General features: G+C 49.5%; 1 protein-coding gene and 1 long non-coding RNA gene across 2 annotated transcripts in view; both read left to right on the top strand.

The window, feature by feature from the left end:
* The window catches only part of TSHZ1 (teashirt zinc finger homeobox 1), a 76,191-nt gene extending 69,041 nt beyond the window's left edge, over positions 1-7,150 (top strand). Inside the window, exon 2 of the mRNA XM_072819583.1 lies at positions 2,630-7,150. Coding sequence (XP_072675684.1) covers positions 2,630-5,814 — 3,185 coding nt within the window. The 3' untranslated portion in view covers positions 5,815-7,150. The remainder of the gene's footprint in view (positions 1-2,629) is intronic.
* A 356-nt stretch (positions 7,151-7,506) lies between these two features.
* LOC140630071 (uncharacterized) overlaps positions 7,507-21,218 on the top strand; it is a 48,101-nt gene continuing 34,389 nt past the window's right edge. The window contains exons 1-4 of the long non-coding RNA XR_012027870.1: positions 7,507-8,968; positions 16,721-16,809; positions 18,533-18,660; positions 20,153-20,488. This is a non-coding gene — a long non-coding RNA (uncharacterized lncRNA). The remainder of the gene's footprint in view (positions 8,969-16,720; positions 16,810-18,532; positions 18,661-20,152; positions 20,489-21,218) is intronic.

Below are 21,218 nucleotides of genomic sequence, written 5' to 3'. Positions count from 1 at the left end.
AGCCTTTCCTTGAAATTAGTTTTGATTAATTGCTAGGGCCTCAGTCGGGCTTTCATAGAAGCCGGTAGACCAGGTCTCTGAGGGTGATCCCAGTGGATCATCGTTTGGGGGAGGGTTGGAGGGCGGCTCAGGCACAGGCCAGCACACAGGGACCTGGCCCTGTGTCTTCAGATGGACTGAATCTGCCCAGATGGCTTCCTAGCCTCATGTGTCCCCGTTGGAACCCACAGAGGTGGACCTCGGGGCCCTGGCCCGGCTTGCTAACAGGTGGGAGTCTGCCCAGTGCTCCTGGAGTGGGGCCTGGGCTGAGGACCTGAGCTTCAAACCACCAGGACCCAGGACTGTCCTGTCCTGAGCCCTTAGTAATTATAGACAAGATGAAGATGACATTCAACTTGGCAATCTCTTTTTTTTTTTTTTTTTTTTTTACTTTATAAGCTTTACATTTCACAGTGGGGCAGTGGGGTGGGGGAGCTTGGATTGTCCGGAGTATCACCCAGGTGCCGGTGCCTGTAGCGACACCTCCTGCACTGTGGGTTGTCACGCTGGCAGCATGAGGCACTAACTGCAATGCCCAGGTTTGTTAGTGGACTGCCCTTCTGTGTGGAATTCAGCTGTGAAACACATGAACGCTCGTGCTCAGATGGCTCGATGCCAGCATGCAGGTGTGGGGAGGCGTGGGCAGGGATGCTGAAGGCTCCAGCCCAGAGGGACTGACCCGATGTCTGAGCCCGTGGTGCTCCCCGGGCATGCCCAGGGGTGCTCGCCGCCACCCCAGCCTGAAGCCCTCCATGTGTAGATGCCAGTACTCCCCCCTCACGTCCTCCTGTCCCCGGTGTCCACCCCTGGGTGGCCACGATGTTCGTCTCTCCTATCAACCATTCCTGAAGACGTGTGTGCTCTTTGCCTTGTTCCCTTAGGATCAGGCTCTGATAACGTGATAATGAGTGATCATATTTAATGAGACACCCCTCTTGCATCATCTCAGTGCATTTTACAAGGGGCTTCCTGGAAAATGTCTTAACCCCAAATTTCCCAAAGAATGCATAGAACACTAGTTCGGCTAGTTACTTTGTCCAAAAAAATTCAAAATACATAAAATTATATTGGTCAAATAAGTTAAGAGCTGGTGCCTGCAGTTAGCTACCCTTGGGAATGAACAAGATCTGTCACATACTAAAGGATTTCAAATGTCCTGTAGTAAAAAAAAAAAAAAATCAGGTTTCATCCAATGATTCATGTGCCCTACAAAGCCCTTGTTCGTGTGACACCTGTCAGTGTCCTGTAGTTCCCTCCGGGAGGTGATGCCTTCACCCCAGAGATCACTCTGCTGTGCACTTGTGGCTGGAGGGAGGCTGTCGTTGTGTATACTCCAGGCTCTGTTAAAATTTTAAAAAGGGTGTTTTTATTGTGGTAAAATCTTCATAATGTGGGAGTGAACCTTTTAAGCATCTTCAGGCGGACAGTTCAGCGGCTTTAAGGACACCCACACTGTTGTGCAGCCATCCCCACCATCGTGCAGCCATCCCCACCATGTGTCTCCAGAAGGTTTAATCTCCCTGGGGCTGAAACTCTGTCCCCATGAAACGCTGCCTCACGTTGCCTTCCTCCAGTGTGGGTCCCTTCAGTGTGGGTCCCAAGTATCACCCTTTCCTGCCTGGCTCCTTCCACTCAGTGCAGTGTCCCTGTGGTTCATGCACATTGTAGCAGGTGCCTGTCTCCCTGCTCTCCAAGGCTCCACGCTGTTCTGTTGAGTGTATACACATAGTTTTGTTCATCCATTCATTTATCAACAGGCGTTTGGGTTGTTTCCACCTTCTGGCTCTTGTGAATAAAGCTGCTTTGTCCAGCTGTGGCCCCGTGTCACCCGTCCGTCATCCCTGCGCAGGTTATATCTGCTTTGTCCGCACTGGGGGGCTGCTGGTGCTACTTTTTTTCTTCTTTTTCTTTTTTTTTTTTTTAAAGATGTTATTTATTTATTCATGAGAGACACTGAGAGAGGCAGAGACACAGGCAGAGGGAGAAGCAGGCTCCTCGCAGGGAGCCCGATGCAGGACTTGATCCTGGAGTCCCGGGATCATGACCCAAGCCAAAGGCAGACGCTTAACCGCTGAGGCACCCAGGCATCCCTTGTCCTTCTTTTTAAGTGAAGACCAGAGTATTTTTATGGCTTGCCGTCGAGGAGGCTGTTTATTTTTGGAAAGCCTATGATACTGTCTGTGGAATGTCTTGCCCTGAAAGTTGACAGGTGCCACCTGCTGGGGAGGCATGAGGGACCCACACATCAATGAGGAAAGGAACAGCACCCGGGTGGAGGTGGCAGGGCTCCCCTTCCACCCCGCCGCAGCGGCCACCCTGATGTTTTTACGGAGCGGGCAGGTCCTGGCCCTCTGGGTGAGGCTCCCTTGCTGCCAGCGTACTCGCCCGGGAGGACGGGGGATGTCGTCCTGGTCGAAACCTAATTTCCGTTGCAGCCATAGCGCGGGTCGTCCCAGAAAGCGGGGGGGTAGCCTCGTAGCCTGGGAGCTTGGCTGAGAAACATCTTTTTAAAGATCATCTAACTGCTGGGGAGGCCGCGTCCTTGAAGATGATTGATTTCTCCTCACTGTGTTTCATTTTTCTCTCCCAGCTTATGTTCCCGAGGAAGAACTGAAGGCAGCAGAAATAGATGAAGAGAACGTGGAGGAGGATGGGCTGTCTCTGGACATCCAGGAAGGCGACTACGTGTGCAATGAGGACGCGGAGATCAAGGAAGCCCAGAGCTACCAGAACTCTCCCGTCAGCACTGCGACGAATCAGGACGCGGGCTACGGGTCGCCCTTCAGCGAGAACAGCGATCAGCTTGTCCACTTCAAAAGCTCATCCTCCAGAGAAGAGAAGGAGGAGCCGCAGGCTGCAGACAGCGTCTCCTACCCCCAGGACAGCTTGGCGCAGATCAAGGCCGTGTATGCCAACTTGTTCTCTGAGTCCTGCTGGTCCAGCTTAGCTTTGGATTTGAAGAAGTCGGGTTCAGCCACCAGCACCAATGATGTGGGCCCGAAGGAGAGCACCACGCCTGCGCCCACGCCCCCCACCAGTACGGCGGGCACCTCGGGCACCACGGCAAGCACCCCCAGCTCTGGCTCAGGCTCGGGCTCTGGGGGAGGCGGGGGCGGCGGCTCAGGGTACGACTGGCATCAGGCCGCCCTGGCCAAGACGCTGCAGCAGACGTCGTCGTACGGGCTGCTCCCTGAGCCCAGCCTCTTCAGCACCGTGCAGCTCTACAGGCAGAACAACAAGCTCTATGGCTCTGTGTTCACAGGCGCCAGCAAGTTCCGCTGCAAGGACTGCAGTGCCGCCTATGACACGCTAGTGGAGCTGACAGTGCACATGAATGAGACCGGGCACTACCGCGACGACAACAGGGACAAGGACTCTGAGAAGACCAAGCGGTGGTCCAAGCCCCGGAAGCGCTCACTGATGGAGATGGAAGGCAAGGAGGACGCCCAGAAGGTGCTCAAGTGCATGTACTGTGGCCACTCCTTTGAGTCCCTGCAAGACCTGAGCGTCCACATGATCAAGACAAAGCATTACCAGAAAGTGCCTCTGAAGGAGCCAGTACCGGCCATCACCAAACTGGTCCCTTCCACCAAGAAGCGTGCCCTGCAGGACCTGGCGTCACCATGTTCCCCCGAGCCGGCTGGGCTGGCCACGGACGCTGCGCCCAGCGAGGCAGCCAAGGACCAGAAGACCGCCAACCCCTACGTGACGCCCAACAACCGCTACGGCTACCAGAACGGCGCCAGCTACACCTGGCAGTTCGAGGCCCGAAAGGCGCAGATCCTCAAGTGTATGGAGTGCGGCAGTTCCCATGACACCCTGCAGCAGCTCACTGCCCACATGATGGTCACCGGCCACTTCCTCAAGGTCACCAGCTCGGCCTCCAAGAAAGGGAAGCAGCTGGTGCTGGACCCCGTGGTGGAAGAGAAGATCCAGTCGATCCCACTGCCCCCGACCACACACACCCGGCTGCCTGCCTCCCACATCAAGAAGCAGCCCGACTCTCCCGCGGGGTCTGTGCCCGCTGAGGACAAGAAGGAGCCCGAGAAGGACAAGGTGCCACCGGCGGCCAGCGAGGCGGAGAAGAAGGTCAAGGAGGAGAGCGAGGACGCCCCCGAGAAGTTTGAGCCCACCACCCTGTATCAGTACCTCCGCGAGGAGGACCTGGACGACAGCCCCAAGGGTGGGGTGGACATACTGAAGTCCCTGGAGAACACAGTGTCCACAGCCATCAGCAAGGCCCAGAACGGCGCGCCGTCGTGGGGCGGCTACCCCAGCATCCACGCGGCCTACCAGCTGCCCGGTGCCGTGAAGCCGCTGCCGGCCGTGCAGAGCGTGCAGATGCAGCCATCCTACGCGGGCGGCGTGAAGCCGCTGTCGTCGGAGCACAGCGCGCTGCTGCACTCACCTGGGAGCCTCACGCCGCCACCGCACAAGAGCAACGTGTCGGCCATGGAGGAGCTGGTGGAGAAGGTGACCGGCAAGGTCAGCGTGAAGAAGGAGGAGCGGCCTGCCGAGAGGGAAAAGGGCTCTCCGGCCAAGGCCGTATCCCCCGTGGCCAAAGAGAACAAGGACTTCCCCCGGGCCGAGGAGGGCGGTGGCAAAGTGCAGCAGAAGAAGGTCCCCGACGCCGAGGTGGCGAAGGCCAAGAAGGAGGGTGTGCCTGACGCGCACACGCCCAACGGCACTGAGCCCCTGAAGGCCAAAGTCACCAACGGCTGTAACAACCTGGGGATCATCACCGACCACTCGCCCGAGCCCTCCTTCATCAACCCGCTGAGTGCGCTGCAGTCCATCATGAACACCCACCTGGGCAAGGTGTCCAAGCCCGTGAGCCCCTCGCTGGACCCGCTGGCCATGCTGTACAAAATCAGCAACAGCATGCTGGACAAGCCGGTCTACCCTGCCACCCCCATCAAGCAGGCCGACGCCATCGACCGCTACTACTATGAGAACAGTGACCAGCCCATCGACCTGACCAAGTCCAAAAGCAAGCCCCTGGTCTCCGGCGCGGCCGACTCCGTGGCGTCGCCTCTCCGGGAGAGTGCGCTCATGGACATCTCCGACATGGTGAAGAACCTCACGGGCCGCCTCACCCCCAAGTCCTCCACGCCGTCCACCGTGTCCGAGAAGTCCGATGCAGACGGCAGCAGCTTTGAGGAAGCGCTGGACGAGCTGTCGCCCGTGCACAAGAGGAAGGGGCGGCAGTCCAACTGGAACCCCCAGCACCTGCTCATCCTGCAGGCCCAGTTCGCCTCAAGCCTGCGGGAGACGCCAGAGGGGAAGTACATCATGTCGGACCTGGGTCCCCAGGAGCGGGTGCACATCTCCAAGTTCACAGGGCTGTCCATGACCACCATCAGCCACTGGCTGGCCAACGTGAAGTATCAGCTGAGGAGGACAGGGGGAACAAAGTTCCTGAAGAACCTGGACACAGGGCACCCTGTGTTCTTTTGCAACGATTGTGCCTCTCAGTTCAGAACTGCTTCCACGTACATAAATCACCTAGAGACACACTTAGGCTTCAGCTTGAAGGATCTCTCTAAGCTGCCGCTAAATCAGATTCAAGAACAGCAGAATGTTTCGAAAGTCCTGGCCAGCAAAGCTCTGGGCCCGGTCGGGGCTGCCGAGGACGAGTTGGGCTCCACATTCCAATGCAAGCTTTGCAACCGGACCTTTGCGAGCAAGCACGCAGTCAAACTGCACCTCAGCAAGACCCACGGCAAGTCCCCCGAGGACCACCTGATCTATGTGACAGAGTTGGAAAAACAATAGCGTCCAGGTATGCAAGGGACCGCGGCACATTGCACTACACGTCCTCCTTGTACTGCACTAGGCCTGGCTGAGCCTCCGAAATCAGCCTTTCCTTTGTTGCCGAGCTGGCTGTCTGGACCTTGGTTTTTCTTACACATATTTTGTAGTTATATTTATATGCTCTTTGTCCGATTGTGCATGTTATTTTTCTTTTTCCGTGAGTCAAAGTCTGACCTTTATTTTCAACATCTGTTCTTGATGTTAAGCTATCTTTTGTAGGAAATAGTGGGGCACACTACTCAGAGACATTTATTTAGCAGAGAAGAAAGACACAAATAACAATGATAAAAAGACATCCTAAAATTACAAAGTTGCCATGACAATAAAGGTCATAGAACCTAGTAGTGTCAAATTTAACCCTTTGAGGACTGCAATTGCATTTCTGTGCCTTTCACTCAAAAAAGAAAAAAAAAAGGAAAAAAAGGCTTAAAGGCATTTCATTCAGATCAAAAGCTGTGTCAGACACAAAACTTATTTAATAATTAAAAAATGAGCTTTTATATGCAGAACTGGTTTGTGAAGGAAACATGCATGCAGCTGTTGGAAGATAGAAGGTTGTCTAGGACTCGTGGGGTTAGGAAGCCACAGCTTTACACATTGGAAACAAAAAAGCAAAACAAAAAAACCCACCACCACCACCACCACCACCACCAAACACCCCAGTTGCCACTATGCCCAAACCCTCTGGATGCTGAAAAAAAAAAATGCCACTTTTGGCAAAAAAAGTATGCAAGCTATTATTTAAAAATGTGTAAAAATGCTATTTCTTTTTTCCTGTAAAATACTGCGGTTTATAGTTATTTACAAATGTAAGCTTTGGTATAAGCTGACCTTTCTATAGCGTGCTGCATTGGTAAATGAAAAAACATGGGGCAAATGTTGGAGTCCTTTCCTTGTAAATTGCCAGCATCAGCTTAAAAACCCCTATATGTTACATATCGTACCATTTTAATCTATTCAACTTTCTTTGTACCTTCTGGCTGTATGCTTTCTCTTTTAACTTTTTATATTGTCATTTTATATTAAATTTCTGTGTATATAATGTAAAACCACAATTTTTGAATAAAATTTAGTTCCTGCAGCTTGATTTAAATAGAGAAATTTTACTGGCACCTGCATCTTTCCAGATGCATGTATATCAGACAAAAATAAATAAATGAAAACAAAGCAAGCAATGCACTATTAATTATACATTTTGATGTTCTATCATTAATATTGTACAGTACATTTTGGTTCACACAATTAAATCCACTGTTTTCTCAAATGTAAAATAAACCCACATGCAGTTCTTGATTTACATAGATTGTCATGTCGTCATTCTATTGCCTTTGAGAAGTTATTTCGGCGGCAAGAGGTATTGCTTATGCGATCGACCGACAAGAATTCTATTCAGAATCACCGTTTCATGATTTGTGTGCTGACGTGCTCCGTTCAAATGATAAGTATTGCTTTTTTTCCAGTATTGCATTTTTTAAAGATGATAATTAAAATGTTTAACTCCACTGGGTGCCATGGATTACTGAGTTTGGCCACCGAGCGATGGCTCTCCTGGATGTGCATGGACCGGCTGCTTCCTTTGGAGGATCCTCGTGGACCATTTGAAAGTGTTCGCAATGATCCTTAGTGTGAATCCAGGGACTCAGTGGGAGTGGGTGGGGGTGGAAGGGTGGGTCTGGCTCTAGCAGTGAGGACCCTGGGGAACTTGGAAGCAGTTTTGTGTTACTCCAAAGAGGAAAGCCTGATTTCTGCACATCTAAAATGGCACAGTTTTGAAAAGCTGAGCTGCTCCTTACTTGTGTTTGGGACCAGCATTCCTCCTGGAGGTTCCTCTGGAGCACCGAGGGGCACCGCCGAGCAGGCTGCCAGGACTCCTGGCTTGTGGGCCTCCCCAGCCCTCAGCTCTAGGGCTTTCTGCATCAGGCTGCATTGAGGGGGGGCCCCCAGCCTCTCCCCTTTCCACAAGCACTTACAAGCATGAGCGGGAAAATGTCTTTTTCTACCTTTTGCTTCAGTTTTCAGAAAATTCTATCCCGAGAAAGGTTAGGAGGCACAGTGCCATGTTCAGAAGCAGCTGGGTGCCGGCAAGGATGCTCTGTGCTGGGTGAGGACTGAGGAGGGCAGGTCGGGGCACCGTGTTTACATGGTCTTCGTGCTGATGCCCAGAGTGCCAGGGAGGCTGGCTACACATCCCCCCACTTTCTCCATGGGGAGGTAGCTCTGTCCTTTAGGAGATCCAGCCATTTCGACACTTCGGTCCAATTACTGGGTGATTATGTACTTTGGGCTCAGGGGGGTGACAGAGAATAACAACGAGGCCTGTGGCAGGAGTGTGAGGTCTTTGCACGATGACCCTATGAAGTCCTGTCTGTTTTACCACAGGCCCATGTGTGAGTGGTTCTGTGATTTGCACCCTGGAGTTGAAAGAGCAGGTGCGGTGGTGTGAAGGGAGGTCAGAGGCTCGGGCGGAGTCCACTGGATTCAGTCCCAGCGGGCAGCGGCTAAGAAGGCATCTGGAATCTGCTGACCACTGGGGCTTGGACCCAGAATTTGGGTTTTCCTTCCTTAATTTTTTATTTTTCTAATTCATCATCACACTGCTATATTGTCGTCCACCCTCGTTGTCATGGACCAGTGGATGGAGGGCTAAGTTCTCCTGTTAGTACTACCCTAGTTCCATGGAGGGGGCGCTTCCTGGTGCCTGGGACCTTTCTCAGTGCTTCACACACGTTGCCACACTCAGGCCTCACACCTGTATTCAGAGGGCCCTTGCCTGCACGTGAAGAGCCCAGCGCAGCACAGACTTGCCCAAGGTCATGTGGCTTGCGAGGGCCAGAACCGGGCTCAGAGCCTGGGGAGCTCTGCCCAGCTCCCCATCACCCTCTTTGATGTGCCCTAAGTGGGGTCCGCCGTAGGCCCCTGGTGAGGGTGTTGCCCTGCGGGTGCTGGGCCTCTCTGGGCAGGGCCCCTGCCTCTCTCTGCTGAGCGATCAGGTGATGCTGACGAACAGGATGTGGGCAGCCACCCTGAGCAGACGTGCACTCTTCAGTTCACCTCCAACTCCAGCCCACATCAGGTCATGAGGCAGGACAGCTCATTCTCTTGTTGGATCTGAAAAGTAAGTTGAAATAATGTTTGTAATGCATGCAGTCATATTTGCAGCTTGAGCTTTGGGTCTAATAACTAATCTAATCTTTTTTTTTTTTTTTCCTGTAAGTGTGGGACTTTTAAGAGTTCGAGATCTTCCTCAGAATGTGGTTTAGGGGGTAGCCTGAGTGGCTCAGTCACGACCTGCCTTTTGGCTCAGCTCATGATCCCGGGGTCCCAGGGTCCAGCCTCGCATCGGGCAGTGAGGGTGGGGGGGCCCTGCTGAGGAGAGAGCCTGCTTCTCCCTCTCCCTCGGTGTGCGCACTCTTTCTCAAATAAATAAATTAAAATCTTTTTTTTTTTTTTAAAGAATATAGTTTGGGTGAGGATGGTCCTTGTTATTTCATCTTTAAAGAGAATAAAACTTATAAAACAATGATAGGCAATAGTTTATCTAGGAGAAACAAGCTTTTAGGCATTGTAGGTGAAAAATGATTAAAAACGAAGATTTATGTCCCTGGATTCCTATGTTTGGTAATCTTTGAAAAGCTGTTAACACTAGTGTAGAGCATGCCTACACTTCCGGATTTCTCAGAAACCTGTGCATACACATAGGCTTCTGCTTTTTTTCCAAGGTGAAATGCTTTGTTACGCACTTTATTATTATTTCCCTGAAAGTGATGGGGACCACTGAGGATCACTTACTGAATTGTAAACTTGAAAGACACCAAAGAGTGATGTTTGGAGAGCATATGTACTTTTTATGTAGCTGTGTTCTTAGGATAAGTCACTGCAGAAAATTTGAAACACAAAAAAATAAACTAATAAAAACAATTATCTCCATCTGAAGAAAAAAAAAACTGCTAGTAGTTTAATGCTAAATCTTATCTCTGTGCTTCTAGAAAACACAGAGATCATGCTCAACACATTCTCATGCTTTGCTTTCTTTACCTGATAGTAGATAATGCATATTTCCTGCTTTTATCAAAACTTTCTAATCTTACTGAGATGGACTACACTTAATTCTCTATTAGAATTTTAGAAAGCAACATTAGATTCCTCTCAAATTTTCATTATTATTAATACAAAGAACACTCAGTATTTCTGATGATTCCTTTTTATAAAAAAAAAAAAAGATTGATTTTAGAGAGAGAGAGAACAAGCAGGGAGGGGGAGGCAGAGGGAGAAGGAGAGAAAAGCAAACTCCCTGCTGAGTGCAGAGCCCGAGAAGGACTGGGTGCAGGGGCTCAATCCGGCTCAATCCCCGGACCCTGAGATCATGACCTGAGCTGAAATCAAGGGTCCAATGCTTAATAGACTGAGCCACCCAGTCGCCCCTCGGATTATTCCTTTAAGACAAGTGCCTAGAACTGAGATTGCTGCATCACAGTGTGACATCGTACATATGCCCAAAATGTCCACAAGGGAGCCTGTGCTTGCTTCTACTCCCATTACTGTGAGAACGACCTTTTCTCCGCATGGACTTTTCTTTGTGAACACAAGGATTTTTTTTTTTTTTAATTTCTGGCTATTTTCTCTACTTGGCCAGTGGAATCCTGATGTTTTAATTTATAATGCTTTTAATGTTTATTGCCCATTGATGTTATTTAAAGAAAAGATGGTTTAAGAACATATGGATCTGAGGAGTATTTTCACATGAATTATGATTTCATTTAATTGAGTGGCCAGTACATGTATTTTACAGATGACACATCAAAGAGGAGGAAAAGGAGTTACCTAGGGTTGCAGCTCCCCTCGGCTCGGGCCTGGAGCCCCAAGGCTGTCCTCTCAGCCCATTCAGCCTGGGATACCGTGGCCCCGCAAACCATGTCCAGAGATGCCAGTAAATTATGCACCTGACTCTCTTTAAATTACCTGACCTGTAAGTTGAAGAGAAGTTCCAGATTCTCTGGGTTCTATTACGAATTCATAATTAGTACCATTGGGAAAACAAATGGCATCTTATCTTAAAGTAAAGTAAATCACCTGGAGTGACGGCAGGCAGTGGAACCCTGGGTGAGAAGACAACAGAGGTCCGTAGCAAGGCTGTGAGGATGATGCTGAAGGCACTGTACCCGGAGGCTGATTCACATGATATGATCCTCCAACGATTTAGGAGTTGACCCATAACCAGTCATTATTTGTCTTAAATCATGCAAAAGTATCTGTAATTTTATCTGACCTGTGTAAAGATGGTCTGATGGTATGTCATAGGGTAACTGGCTTCCACCAGCCAAGCAGATAGTAGGAGCTGTGGGCCCGCGTGTCATCACATTTTGCTGACATATCTGAGTTGGGACACATACCCTTCTGGGGGGAGATAACTGACATATGACATTATGCTAGTTCAGGTGTGTGCGTAATGGTTCAGTTTGTGCAGATACCACTGAATAATCACCATGATTACGTCTGCTTAACATCCATCACCACATGGATGGTTTTTTTTTTCTTGTGATGAAGACTTTTAAGATTTATTCTCTTAAGCAACTTTCATATATGCAATGCAGTATGATTAACTACAGTCCATGGGCTGTACATCACATCCCCAGGACTTATTTATTTTATCACTGCAAACTTGTACCTTTGGACCCCTTCGCCCATGTCATCCACTCCTCACCCCGGCATTTGGCAGGCCCTATCTCTTCTGAGTTTGGATTGGTTGGTCGGTTTTTTAGATTCCATATGTAAGTGGGGTGTTTATATGTGAGTATCAGTGTTTCTCTGTGTGACTGACTTCGTCATATTTAAATGTAAACTAAAGAAGTAGTTTTTGGGTTGGAGAGAATGTATTGCTCAAAGATGAATTTAAAAGTCTTTAAGACTGGGAGCTTTCTACACAAACCTGAAATTTTATGGATATTTTTCTCTTGAAAGCTTGTTTGAGCCAAAAGAACACTGGTGAAGAGGATTGACAATGGTTACATTGCGATCAGCAGTTTCTAAAATATGTGGATAATAAGGAAAATCCCATTCTGCATAACTGGAATCATAACCCAAATTCCTCCAGTCAACTGGTATTCAACTGGATTTCCTAGGAGCTGCTACAAAACACTCCATCAATCCCAGGATTAAAACATTTTTCTCCTTTCAGTAAATTTTTATGTGTTTACGCATGTTTTCAGAGTAATTTCTGCACTTTTATTCAGCTGACTGAAACTAAGGTTTTCCTTTCCTCTTTGCAGAATAACAAAACATGTAGGTGTATAATGAGTACTATGTAATAATAAAACTTCTCAGGGTGGGAATTGTTGAATTCTTTATGACCTGTGTCATTTAAAATTATATATTGTATCATATTTCCAAGCCAAAGCTTTCTGATACATATCTCACTCCATCCTGTGCCATTAATATTGATCAAGATTGATCAAATAATTATTAGACTCACCAATTTCAACCCTTGACTCTTTAAAGTCACTAAAATTATGGAAGGCAAATATTTAGTTATAGTTTTGATTTGTTAACTTTAAGAGACAGGAGAGGCTGAAATACCTTCATTTCACTTGTAATACACTTATTTATAAATTAGTGAAATCTGGTGCCCACTTTAGAAAGCTACTTCTTCTCCTTTGGAGATTCCTCACTATTTAAAGTCATGAACTTCACAAAGCATTAAGGTGGTTGTGCAAATTCTAGGATGGGGAGCTCAAGTACAGGCCTTACTTAATGGGAGTTTGGCCTTGTTGGATGGCATGACAACTGTGGACAGATGGCCTGGGATGGCCTTCAGTCAGTTGGTGGAAACCAGTGGCATTACCATCAGACAAATCTGCATGCAGAAATCTGATGGAAAGAACTTTGTTCAAACTTGAGACTACTACAAATAACATCTTTTAAGTAGGATGTGGCAATTTTTCTCATGGTGATTGTTTTGTTAAATAAAATGTGAATATTCATCTTTAAGTTCTGGTGAGAGAGTTGGAACTTCACAGTGACAACATGTAGCATCTTATTTGTTGTCATGGAAGCATCGCAATAATACAAAATCCTTCGAACAAAGCAATGAAAGCTGCAGAGAGGCGCATCAGGTGCTCATCACTCCAGCTTCTCAGGAGAAAACAATAGATTTCTAAAATGGGAGTCACAAAGTTCCTTTCCAGATGACCTCTCACTTTTCTTAGAATTTCTGTTTCAATTCTGTTGGCATATCCCCTCCCTTTTCTTTTTTTGAGACACTTAGGTTTTTTAAATTCCTTGTTATTTGCCTCCAAAGGCTTACCTTTTTAAGAGTGGAATTCCCTATCACGAATCCAAAGTCTGCTATTTAAGATACTGGTTTGAACATCATCCGTTTTGCTAATGGTTTCCACACTTAGAGAATAGTCTAATTGCATTGTGTGGACGTGAATGGATGCAGGCAACTTTTTAATTTTAACGTGCTGGGCAATGCCCTGGCGCACGTGCCTCTGGCAGGGAGTGCACTGCGTTCATTTTTCCCCGCTGCCAGGTGTCATCACGCTACTTCTCAAGGGTGAACTCGGCCTTTCTTAAGCCTCCACTCCTCAAAGACAAGGTACAATTTTTTCCCGTACTGATCACATTTCACCTTTTCGCTCCCTCTCCAAGTGTTTTCTTGAAAAATCCCCACTTCCTAGAGTCCCTCGGACCAAACACTCCAGCGTCATAGGACTACCCGGAGGAAGGAGCCCGTGGGAGAGCAGGCTTGTGCCACGTCGGTGCCGGTGTTAGGTGGTGCGTGCGTGGTGGGGAGACAGGGTCTTGTTCTGTCTCAGGAGGATGAATGGGACCAGCGCTGAGACTCAGGCAGAGGGCAGGCGCAGCAGAGAGTAGGGAGCCCGGAGAATTGTTTTTTTGTGGGGCTGGGGTCTAGTCTCCACTGTGATTTGTAAGGGTTCCGGTCGTTCCATCACCTGTAGGAGTTGGGGGCGAAGAGCAGATGCACCTGCCCGCAGGAGACAGTGCCGGGAGAGCCAGCAGCACAGGCCACCAGGCCGCGCAGCAGTTGCCATGTGCAGGACGTGTGACCCATGCGTCATGGAGGGCCCTGGCGAAGGCTCCGCGTGTGGATGGACACAACTAAAATGAGTAGCTGGAAGCTATGAAGAAGGACGAATGGCATGGGTGTTGAGTGGGCCTCCTGGAGCCTGGCGGATGGAGAGCCTGCTCCCACCACCAATGATGGCACACAGATTTCCTCTGGAAAGAAAGAAATTGCCAAGAGGGAACTGGAGCGTGGCCTTTCTAGGGTTAAAGATCCTTAAGCTTTAGAGAGAATGTATAAAAGAAAATTTCTTTCTGAAATAATTTATGGAAATGCCGTGTTCCCTTTGAAGGTTCCATGTCACCGCGTGGCACTACGCAATGTTCTCTTTCTTCACCTGTCAGGCAAAGACCACCTCGAAGACTCTCACTGCTGATTACTAGTTAATTGTCATTAATAAGTGACAACTGACATTATGGGGGCTTAATGCAGAGAGAACAGAAAAGAGCCACAGATATTCTAATGAGCTGACTCCTACGTGCCCTCTATTGTTGTCGAAAATGAGGAGCTGTCGTCATTGTTCAGGAGATGGGCTTCAATTGCTCTGGAAAATATTCTCTTTTAATTTCTTTATGCATAGCTAATTCCTGGTACTCTGTATTTCTCTCTCCCCCACCCCCCTTTGAGCGGGCGCACGCACACACATACACACACATGTGCGTGCACACAACCTCTCTTGCTTGCTCCCATGAGCATGCTAAAAACTCCCAACTTAGGAGGCACCATAACTTGTCCCTAGGCAAGGAGTAGCGTGCTGTCAACAAGCTTATTTTTTAGAGCAGATGGAAAGAAAGGCAGTTTGAAGTCATAGTTGTAGTTGACTTGGATGGGGACAGAGGTGGAGAGGACCCAGGCCGAGAGAGGAGAGGAGGCTGGGTGGAATGAACAGAGTCCACCAGGAAAGGTCCACCAGTCCCAGCAGAGAGCTGAGGAGGGTCAGGAACACGGGAGCATATGTGACAGCTCATCTACCTTACAGCTTAGAAACAAACATGGCAGACAAACAAAAATCCCCACAGAATCTTCCAGAAGAGAAGCCAAAGACAGAGGGAAATGATTCCATAGGTGCTGAACTTAGAGCCGTGTCACTTGCCATTTTTTGGGGGGAACCTGACCCAAGCAGTACTTGCTGGTAAAGTCCTGAATCATTAGGACACCTTGAGCAGGGACTTGCGGTTCTTCCTTGCACGTGTGTGCACGCGTACACTCACGGGTGTGAGCACGCACAACAGCCACACTGTATTTCGATGTTTAGAGTGGAAGATAAGGTACCAAGCATACAACAAAATAATTTCTGTGTGGACTTGAGCCACCTGACTGTATTCTCTGTCCATCTGTGGGCAGGGGGCTAGGGGTTAGAGGGCCCGTGGGCTCAGTCTCGGCTCGAATACCCAAGATTTCCAAACAGGACTGTGTGGAATGTTCTTGGGGGAGCCTCATGCTGGAGCCAATGCCAACAAGATGTGTTGTTTTTCAAGTGCCAACACCTCCTAACAACAATTTTGCGTGCTATCAGATCATTTCACACCGTGCCATGCCACCTTCTATCAAGTCTTATCACACAAATGCAGTTTCAAGCTTGATATTTGATGGCTGTGCTGCTAAAGAGAAAAAGCCTGTCTTGCTCCTTAAACGCTGCTGGGGCAGTGAGTCCTTTATGCGATGGTAAAAACCCTCTGCCTGGGTTTATTGCTGCTCCGAGATGGGTTTTGGAAAAGTGGCAATATTTCCACTCGCAGTGGGCAGTGGGTTCTGGCTTTCTCCTGTGTCGGTGCAAACCCGGAGCTGCACAGGATCCTAACAGGATGGAGAGAGATGGCAAGAGATGACCATCCTTGTGTTCAAATTAGCTTGTTGGCAGCCCTCTCACGCTGTTGACGCATGTTGTGATCTCAATAAAAACATTTCATTCCTGCGCACGTGTGCTGCTGGGGGATGACATCCGGGGCATTTACACTGGTGTCCTTGAGATATTGGACCTAAGTCCTCGGCTTTGGTTTGCTTTATTTGGACACGCTGGAGATTGGTCCCAGCTTGGTATCGTTTTGTTACTGTGGTCAGCATGACACCAATATCCTCACCTCAGTTTTGCACAAAAAATGTGGAAAGGGGCATAATGAGCTTGTAGGCTCTGCATGGCTGGCCCTGCTGGACACTGATCCATTTCTACTCAAGGCACTTTTGGCAACATGCTCCTGTGGAGAGAGCATGGGGTTTAGAGGCTGAATTTCAGACTAATTGATAAACCTCCATTTCTTCATCATCGGAATTCTAACATACAGAATGTGCCTCACTCTGTGCTCAGTGCATGGAAGGCACCAAATAACTGGTAGGTATTGTCACTACTGTCATTGGACTTGCTCAATCAGCTACAGGTACACCTACAGCCATTCGCTGCCTCGTCCACAAAAGTATCATGCAAGGTGTGGTGGCAAACAGACAAATGCACTGGTAGGTTGCTGGGACTAATCACATACTTGAGTTGGAAATGTACAGTGTTAGCTGTCTAACGGGGTTCAACAGTGTGGCATGTCACAGCTCCAAGGACACCCTCCTCCAGTACCACCAAATTTCAGCTCAAATCTAAATGTAAAATCTGAGTTGGGGAGGAAGTAAGGGGTCTGGGCAAGGAGATAAGTGGTGGACAGGGTGGCTTTGTTGTTCAAGGTAGAACTAAAGACATGTGTGGTTGGAATCCCGCATGTGTGGTCCTTCCCCTACTCACCTTCCAAGGGAGATGTGCAGATGGGTTACGTGGGCAGTGAACAGTGTTTATCACCGTAGGGTTCTGACCAGAACTTCACTGGGCTCACCACGTGAACTGGACTGGAATGTGTGCGACCCAGGAGGAGACGCCTGGGGCCTTCCTAGAGGCAAGTGGAGACCCTCTACCTCTACCATGAGGCCCGTGAGATTCCTGCTTGGCTTCCCAGGGGCTGGGGTCTGAAGCCTTTTAAAGAATGGGTACTCCTCAGAGGACCAGGAGTTGTGGTCTCTTTCCTCTAGTTGACAGACATCACACTGAAACCTAATGTTACATGTTGCCCTGACCTCTTCTTCAGTTGTGGTGAGGGGGAGGGAGCTAAAACCTGTGTCCTCCCCTTGAGTTAGAATGTGGAGCCAGCAGGTGGCAGCGTGATGTCCACCAGGGAGGACTTCCTGCTTCCTTCTGCTGAGGGGAATCAAAGGGACGTCAGTAGGTCCCATGATCTGGATGATTCAGAGAACATTCTCGGTCAAGGTGTGGACTGTTTTGATGCTTTTACTTTATTTTGGTGATGCTCAGTTTATGTTCCAGAAACACACATCCTCAGTTGCCCGGGTTTAACCCCTTGCCTATTTCAATGTGCCTCTATCACTTTGTGGGTTATCTGCATCTACGTATTCTTAGGTGTTTGAGCCAATGTTTACCTGAGCTGCTTACCTTTTTTGTTTGTTGGTTTGTTTGTTAAAAATATCTTTGGTCTTGATTCAACGCATTCTTTCCATTAGCTCCACTAGCTTCATCCACAGGGTCCACTGGTGAGCAAGTACATTGTCCTTGGGTGTCAGGGGAGGGAACAGGGCTCAGTATCACTCTCTGTGCATCCTCTGCCTTCATGTAGCTTCTAGCAGACTCATTTGTGTTCAATTGCAGTTTCCTAGAAGCACAGACATATTTTTCTTTTCAAAAATCCCCCTCGTTCATATATTCCTTCATCAGACCAACATTTACTCCTAGGTGTGTGCTATTTTGATAAACACAGAAAAAATATGAATAAGGCTTTCATAGGTTAAATGATGAGTTTGAGGGGGCTAGAAACGGGCCAGTTAAAGACCAGAGCAGCCTCATGAGGGGTTAGGAGAACACATGATAGCTTCCGAGTCTAGGGAGCTTCTCAGGGAGGTGGTTGTCACATGTTTTGGTTATAATTCATTAAAATGAGTATATATTGAGTTCATTGCAAAATCAACTCTAATATCAACACTCAATGATGTGAATGAACTTCACACTCCAGGTGGTACCTATGATCACATCGGGGGACGGGTGCCATGTGCAAGCTGGCTCCAGCATGGGTGCCACCACTCCTAGTAACGTCCATGTGAGCTTGAACTCCATGTGACTCCTGCTCACCAACGAGGGAAGAGCCTCTCTCTTCCTACTGCTTCTTCATTTTTCCAGGGTTATGTAACGAGTTGCCACAAACGTAGCGGCTATAAACAACACCCATGGATGTATCTCAGTTACTGTACAGGGGGCATCTGGATCCTCTGCCTGGGATCTCAATGGGCTGAAATCGAGGGGGTAGCTGGGGTCTTATCTGAAGATCAGGCTTCTCTTCTAAACTCCGGTTCTGGGCAAAATTGAGTCATTTGAATTACAGGGCTAGTGCCCTCAGCAACTAAAGGTCACCCATAGTCCCTGCCTCGTAATCCCTCGCCCCCACAACAGAGCCATAAAGTAAGTGGGAGAGTGTCTTTATCGCTTTGAGTCCCTTTTAGGAGTTCCTCTTGCTGAAGTCAGGCCCACCAAGGATAATTTTTCCTTTGAAGAACTCAAAGTCATCTGATTTGGGACCTTAATAACATCTTGAATCCCTTCCCCTTTGTACGTAGGTAATCGAATCATGACAGTCACAGTTTCTGCCCACACTCCAGAGGAAGGGATCACACGGGCATGCATCCCAAGGAGTAGGACGCTGGGACCACCACAGAATCCTGCCTCCACATCCTCGTGGCCTGAGGTCAGATTCCTTGGGTATAGAAGACCAAGTCCAAATGTACTAATATAGCTCACAGGATGCCTGCTGATTATTCTGGTCTCTTGCCACCTCCCCGTGGTCCCTTCTCCGTGCTCCAGCCATGTAGCCTGATTTTGTTTTAAATATGTTGGGGATCCCTGGGTGGCTCAGTGGTTTAGTGCCTGCTTTCGGCTTATGGTGTGATCCTGAAGTCCCAGGATCGAGTCCCATGTCGGGCTCCCTGCGTGGAGACTACTTCTCCCTCTGCCTGTGTCTCTGCCTTTCTCTCTCTCTGTGTCTCTCATGAATAAATAAAAATTCTTAAAAAATAAATAAATATGTTCAGTTATCTCTACACCTGTGCCTCCTCTCCTCCCCTCTTCCGATAATCCTCATGTTTCAGCTTAACGTTGCTTTCTCTGGAAAGCCTCCCTAAGTCCCCTGCCCCTCCAAGGTCAGCTGCTCTTGCTTTGGGCATCCAGGACACCCCCATCCTCATTCCCAGTGTCATCGTTGGGTCTCTCCTCTGTCACAGGCAGCAGTCTCTTTCCCCAGCTAAACTGCAAACTCCCCCCTGATTCTGCAGCAGCCAGTGCAGGGCCAAGGATTTGGGGACTGTTTGGTGTCGGCTGTCTTGTACACAGTGGTCTCTGGGAGGGGACCTGCACCGTGGATGCCCTTGGTGAGCCTGAATGCCACTTTGCTCTGTCTGTCTATATAGGGCCATTTACACCTGCCCGACCCATGGCCAGTTTGGCTCCTTCACAGGCACCATTTTCTGGTCCTCTCTTTAGGTCTCTGTGAGGGCCCTCATGGTTGATCTGTGTCCCAGTACCCTGACAGTACTGGAACTGGGGACAGTGCCTCACAGGCTCATCTAGCCCTAGGCCCCCAAGAGTGCTTGGCACAAAGGTACTCAGCATGTGTCTGGACGGCAGCCCTAGAAGTGGTTTGGGATGACCAGAAGAGCATCAGCGGTGGGGTCAGGCAACCCTGTGTCAACACCTAGTTATCCCAGTGATTGGCCGTGTGACTCAGTTTCTCCATCTAGGATCTGAGGCTGACCACAGCACCTCCTCCCTCAAAGAACCAATGTGAAAATGAAATGAGACAATACACCTCAAGTGCTCAGTGTGGACTTGGCCGAGCTGAGCGCTTGATATATTAGATCTGTGATTGTTTGCAGTGGAGCCTCACATCTCCAAGCTTACATTCTACGGTGGCATCACTGGTCATCTGCAGCAATAAGCATGACATCCGGAGAGCTCAGTCCTCTCCCATGAGATGCACTGTATGTCGAGTCAGGGAGCCTGTGGAGCATCCCCCAGGCCGCGCAGAAGGCCCGAGGATCGGAGTCGGTGCAAGTCATTTCCCCACGCAGAACCCCACAATGGCCCAGCTGCCCTTCATGGAGAAGGGATCCTGTTGGGCACTGTGATCTGAGGACAGGAGAGAGTATCGTGTTTTTATTTATTTTATTTTATTTATTTTACAGATTTTATTGAGTCATGAGAGGCACAGAAAGAGAGGCAGAGACACAGGCAGAGGGAGAAGCAGGCTCCCTGTGGGGAGCCCGACGCAGGACTCGACCCCGGAACCCCAGGATCACTCCCTGGGCTGAAGGCAGATGCGTAACCGCTGAGCCACCCAGACGTCCCAGTACCGTGCTTTTAAAATAAGGCTTCAGAGACACGGTGAATCTGCTTGTATTTGCCCCAAAATGCTATGAGACTCTTCTAGCACATGGCCTGGAAATCTCTTAAAGTCACAGATTGATCTACTGACCTTCTGCGCCGGTAACCGCTGGCCGACGGGGCCGCTATATGACAGTGTAAGTGCATCTGAGCCGAGTAAAGGCGAGACTGTTCCCTCGGGTGTCCGCAAAGCATTCGGCGAACGACCGTTCTGGTGGCCGCGCGGGCGGAGTGCCCGGTGCGGGGACCGCCGCCTCCCGGTCCACGCGGGGCGACCGCAGGCGGCCCCCGGGCAGGTGGGAGAGCCCCAGGCTGCCCCCGGGCCCGAGCCCTGCGCCGCCACCCTGGGGGAGCTGTCCAAGCCCAGAGGAGGGGTTTGTTCGGTGTTTCTGTCTCTGCCACGAGGACCGGGGTGACAGGCTTCCCTCTGTGAACACACTGAGTTGTGTCAAGAGGTTCGGGAAGTGTTCGCTTGGGCAGAGGCCGGCGCAAAGCGGGGCGTGGGGCCGCCGGGCGCGCCAGGAGTGGGCCCGAGCGGGGAGCAGCGCGCCTTTCGGTCTCTTTGCCTTGAGGGCTGGTGTTTGATTCCCCTGCCCTTCAGGCCATCATTAGCATCTTTGGGGGGAAGTGTTCAGTCCATAAATATGAAAATAAGCACACAATTGACCAACGGACGGAGTTTGTTTCCATTAGGTTTTGCCAGTTGAGGAGGCGCCTATTCGGAGAGCACTGCCTGTGACGTAGCTGGTGGTGTTCCCCACGTCTGATGACAGCGGCAGGTCCTTTCACGACGCCGTGTTCAGGAAGGGAGGGGGCACGGAGGCCGGGGTGCAAGGATGGGCAGGGGTTTTTCCGCCGTAAGCACAA

The sequence above is a fragment of the Canis lupus genome, chromosome 1 (assembly GCF_048164855.1).
Source record: "Canis lupus baileyi chromosome 1, mCanLup2.hap1, whole genome shotgun sequence".
NCBI lineage: Eukaryota > Metazoa > Chordata > Mammalia > Carnivora > Canidae > Canis > Canis lupus.
The sequence above is the reverse complement of the archived record's forward strand: the minus strand, read 5'-3'. Positions and strand labels throughout refer to the sequence as shown.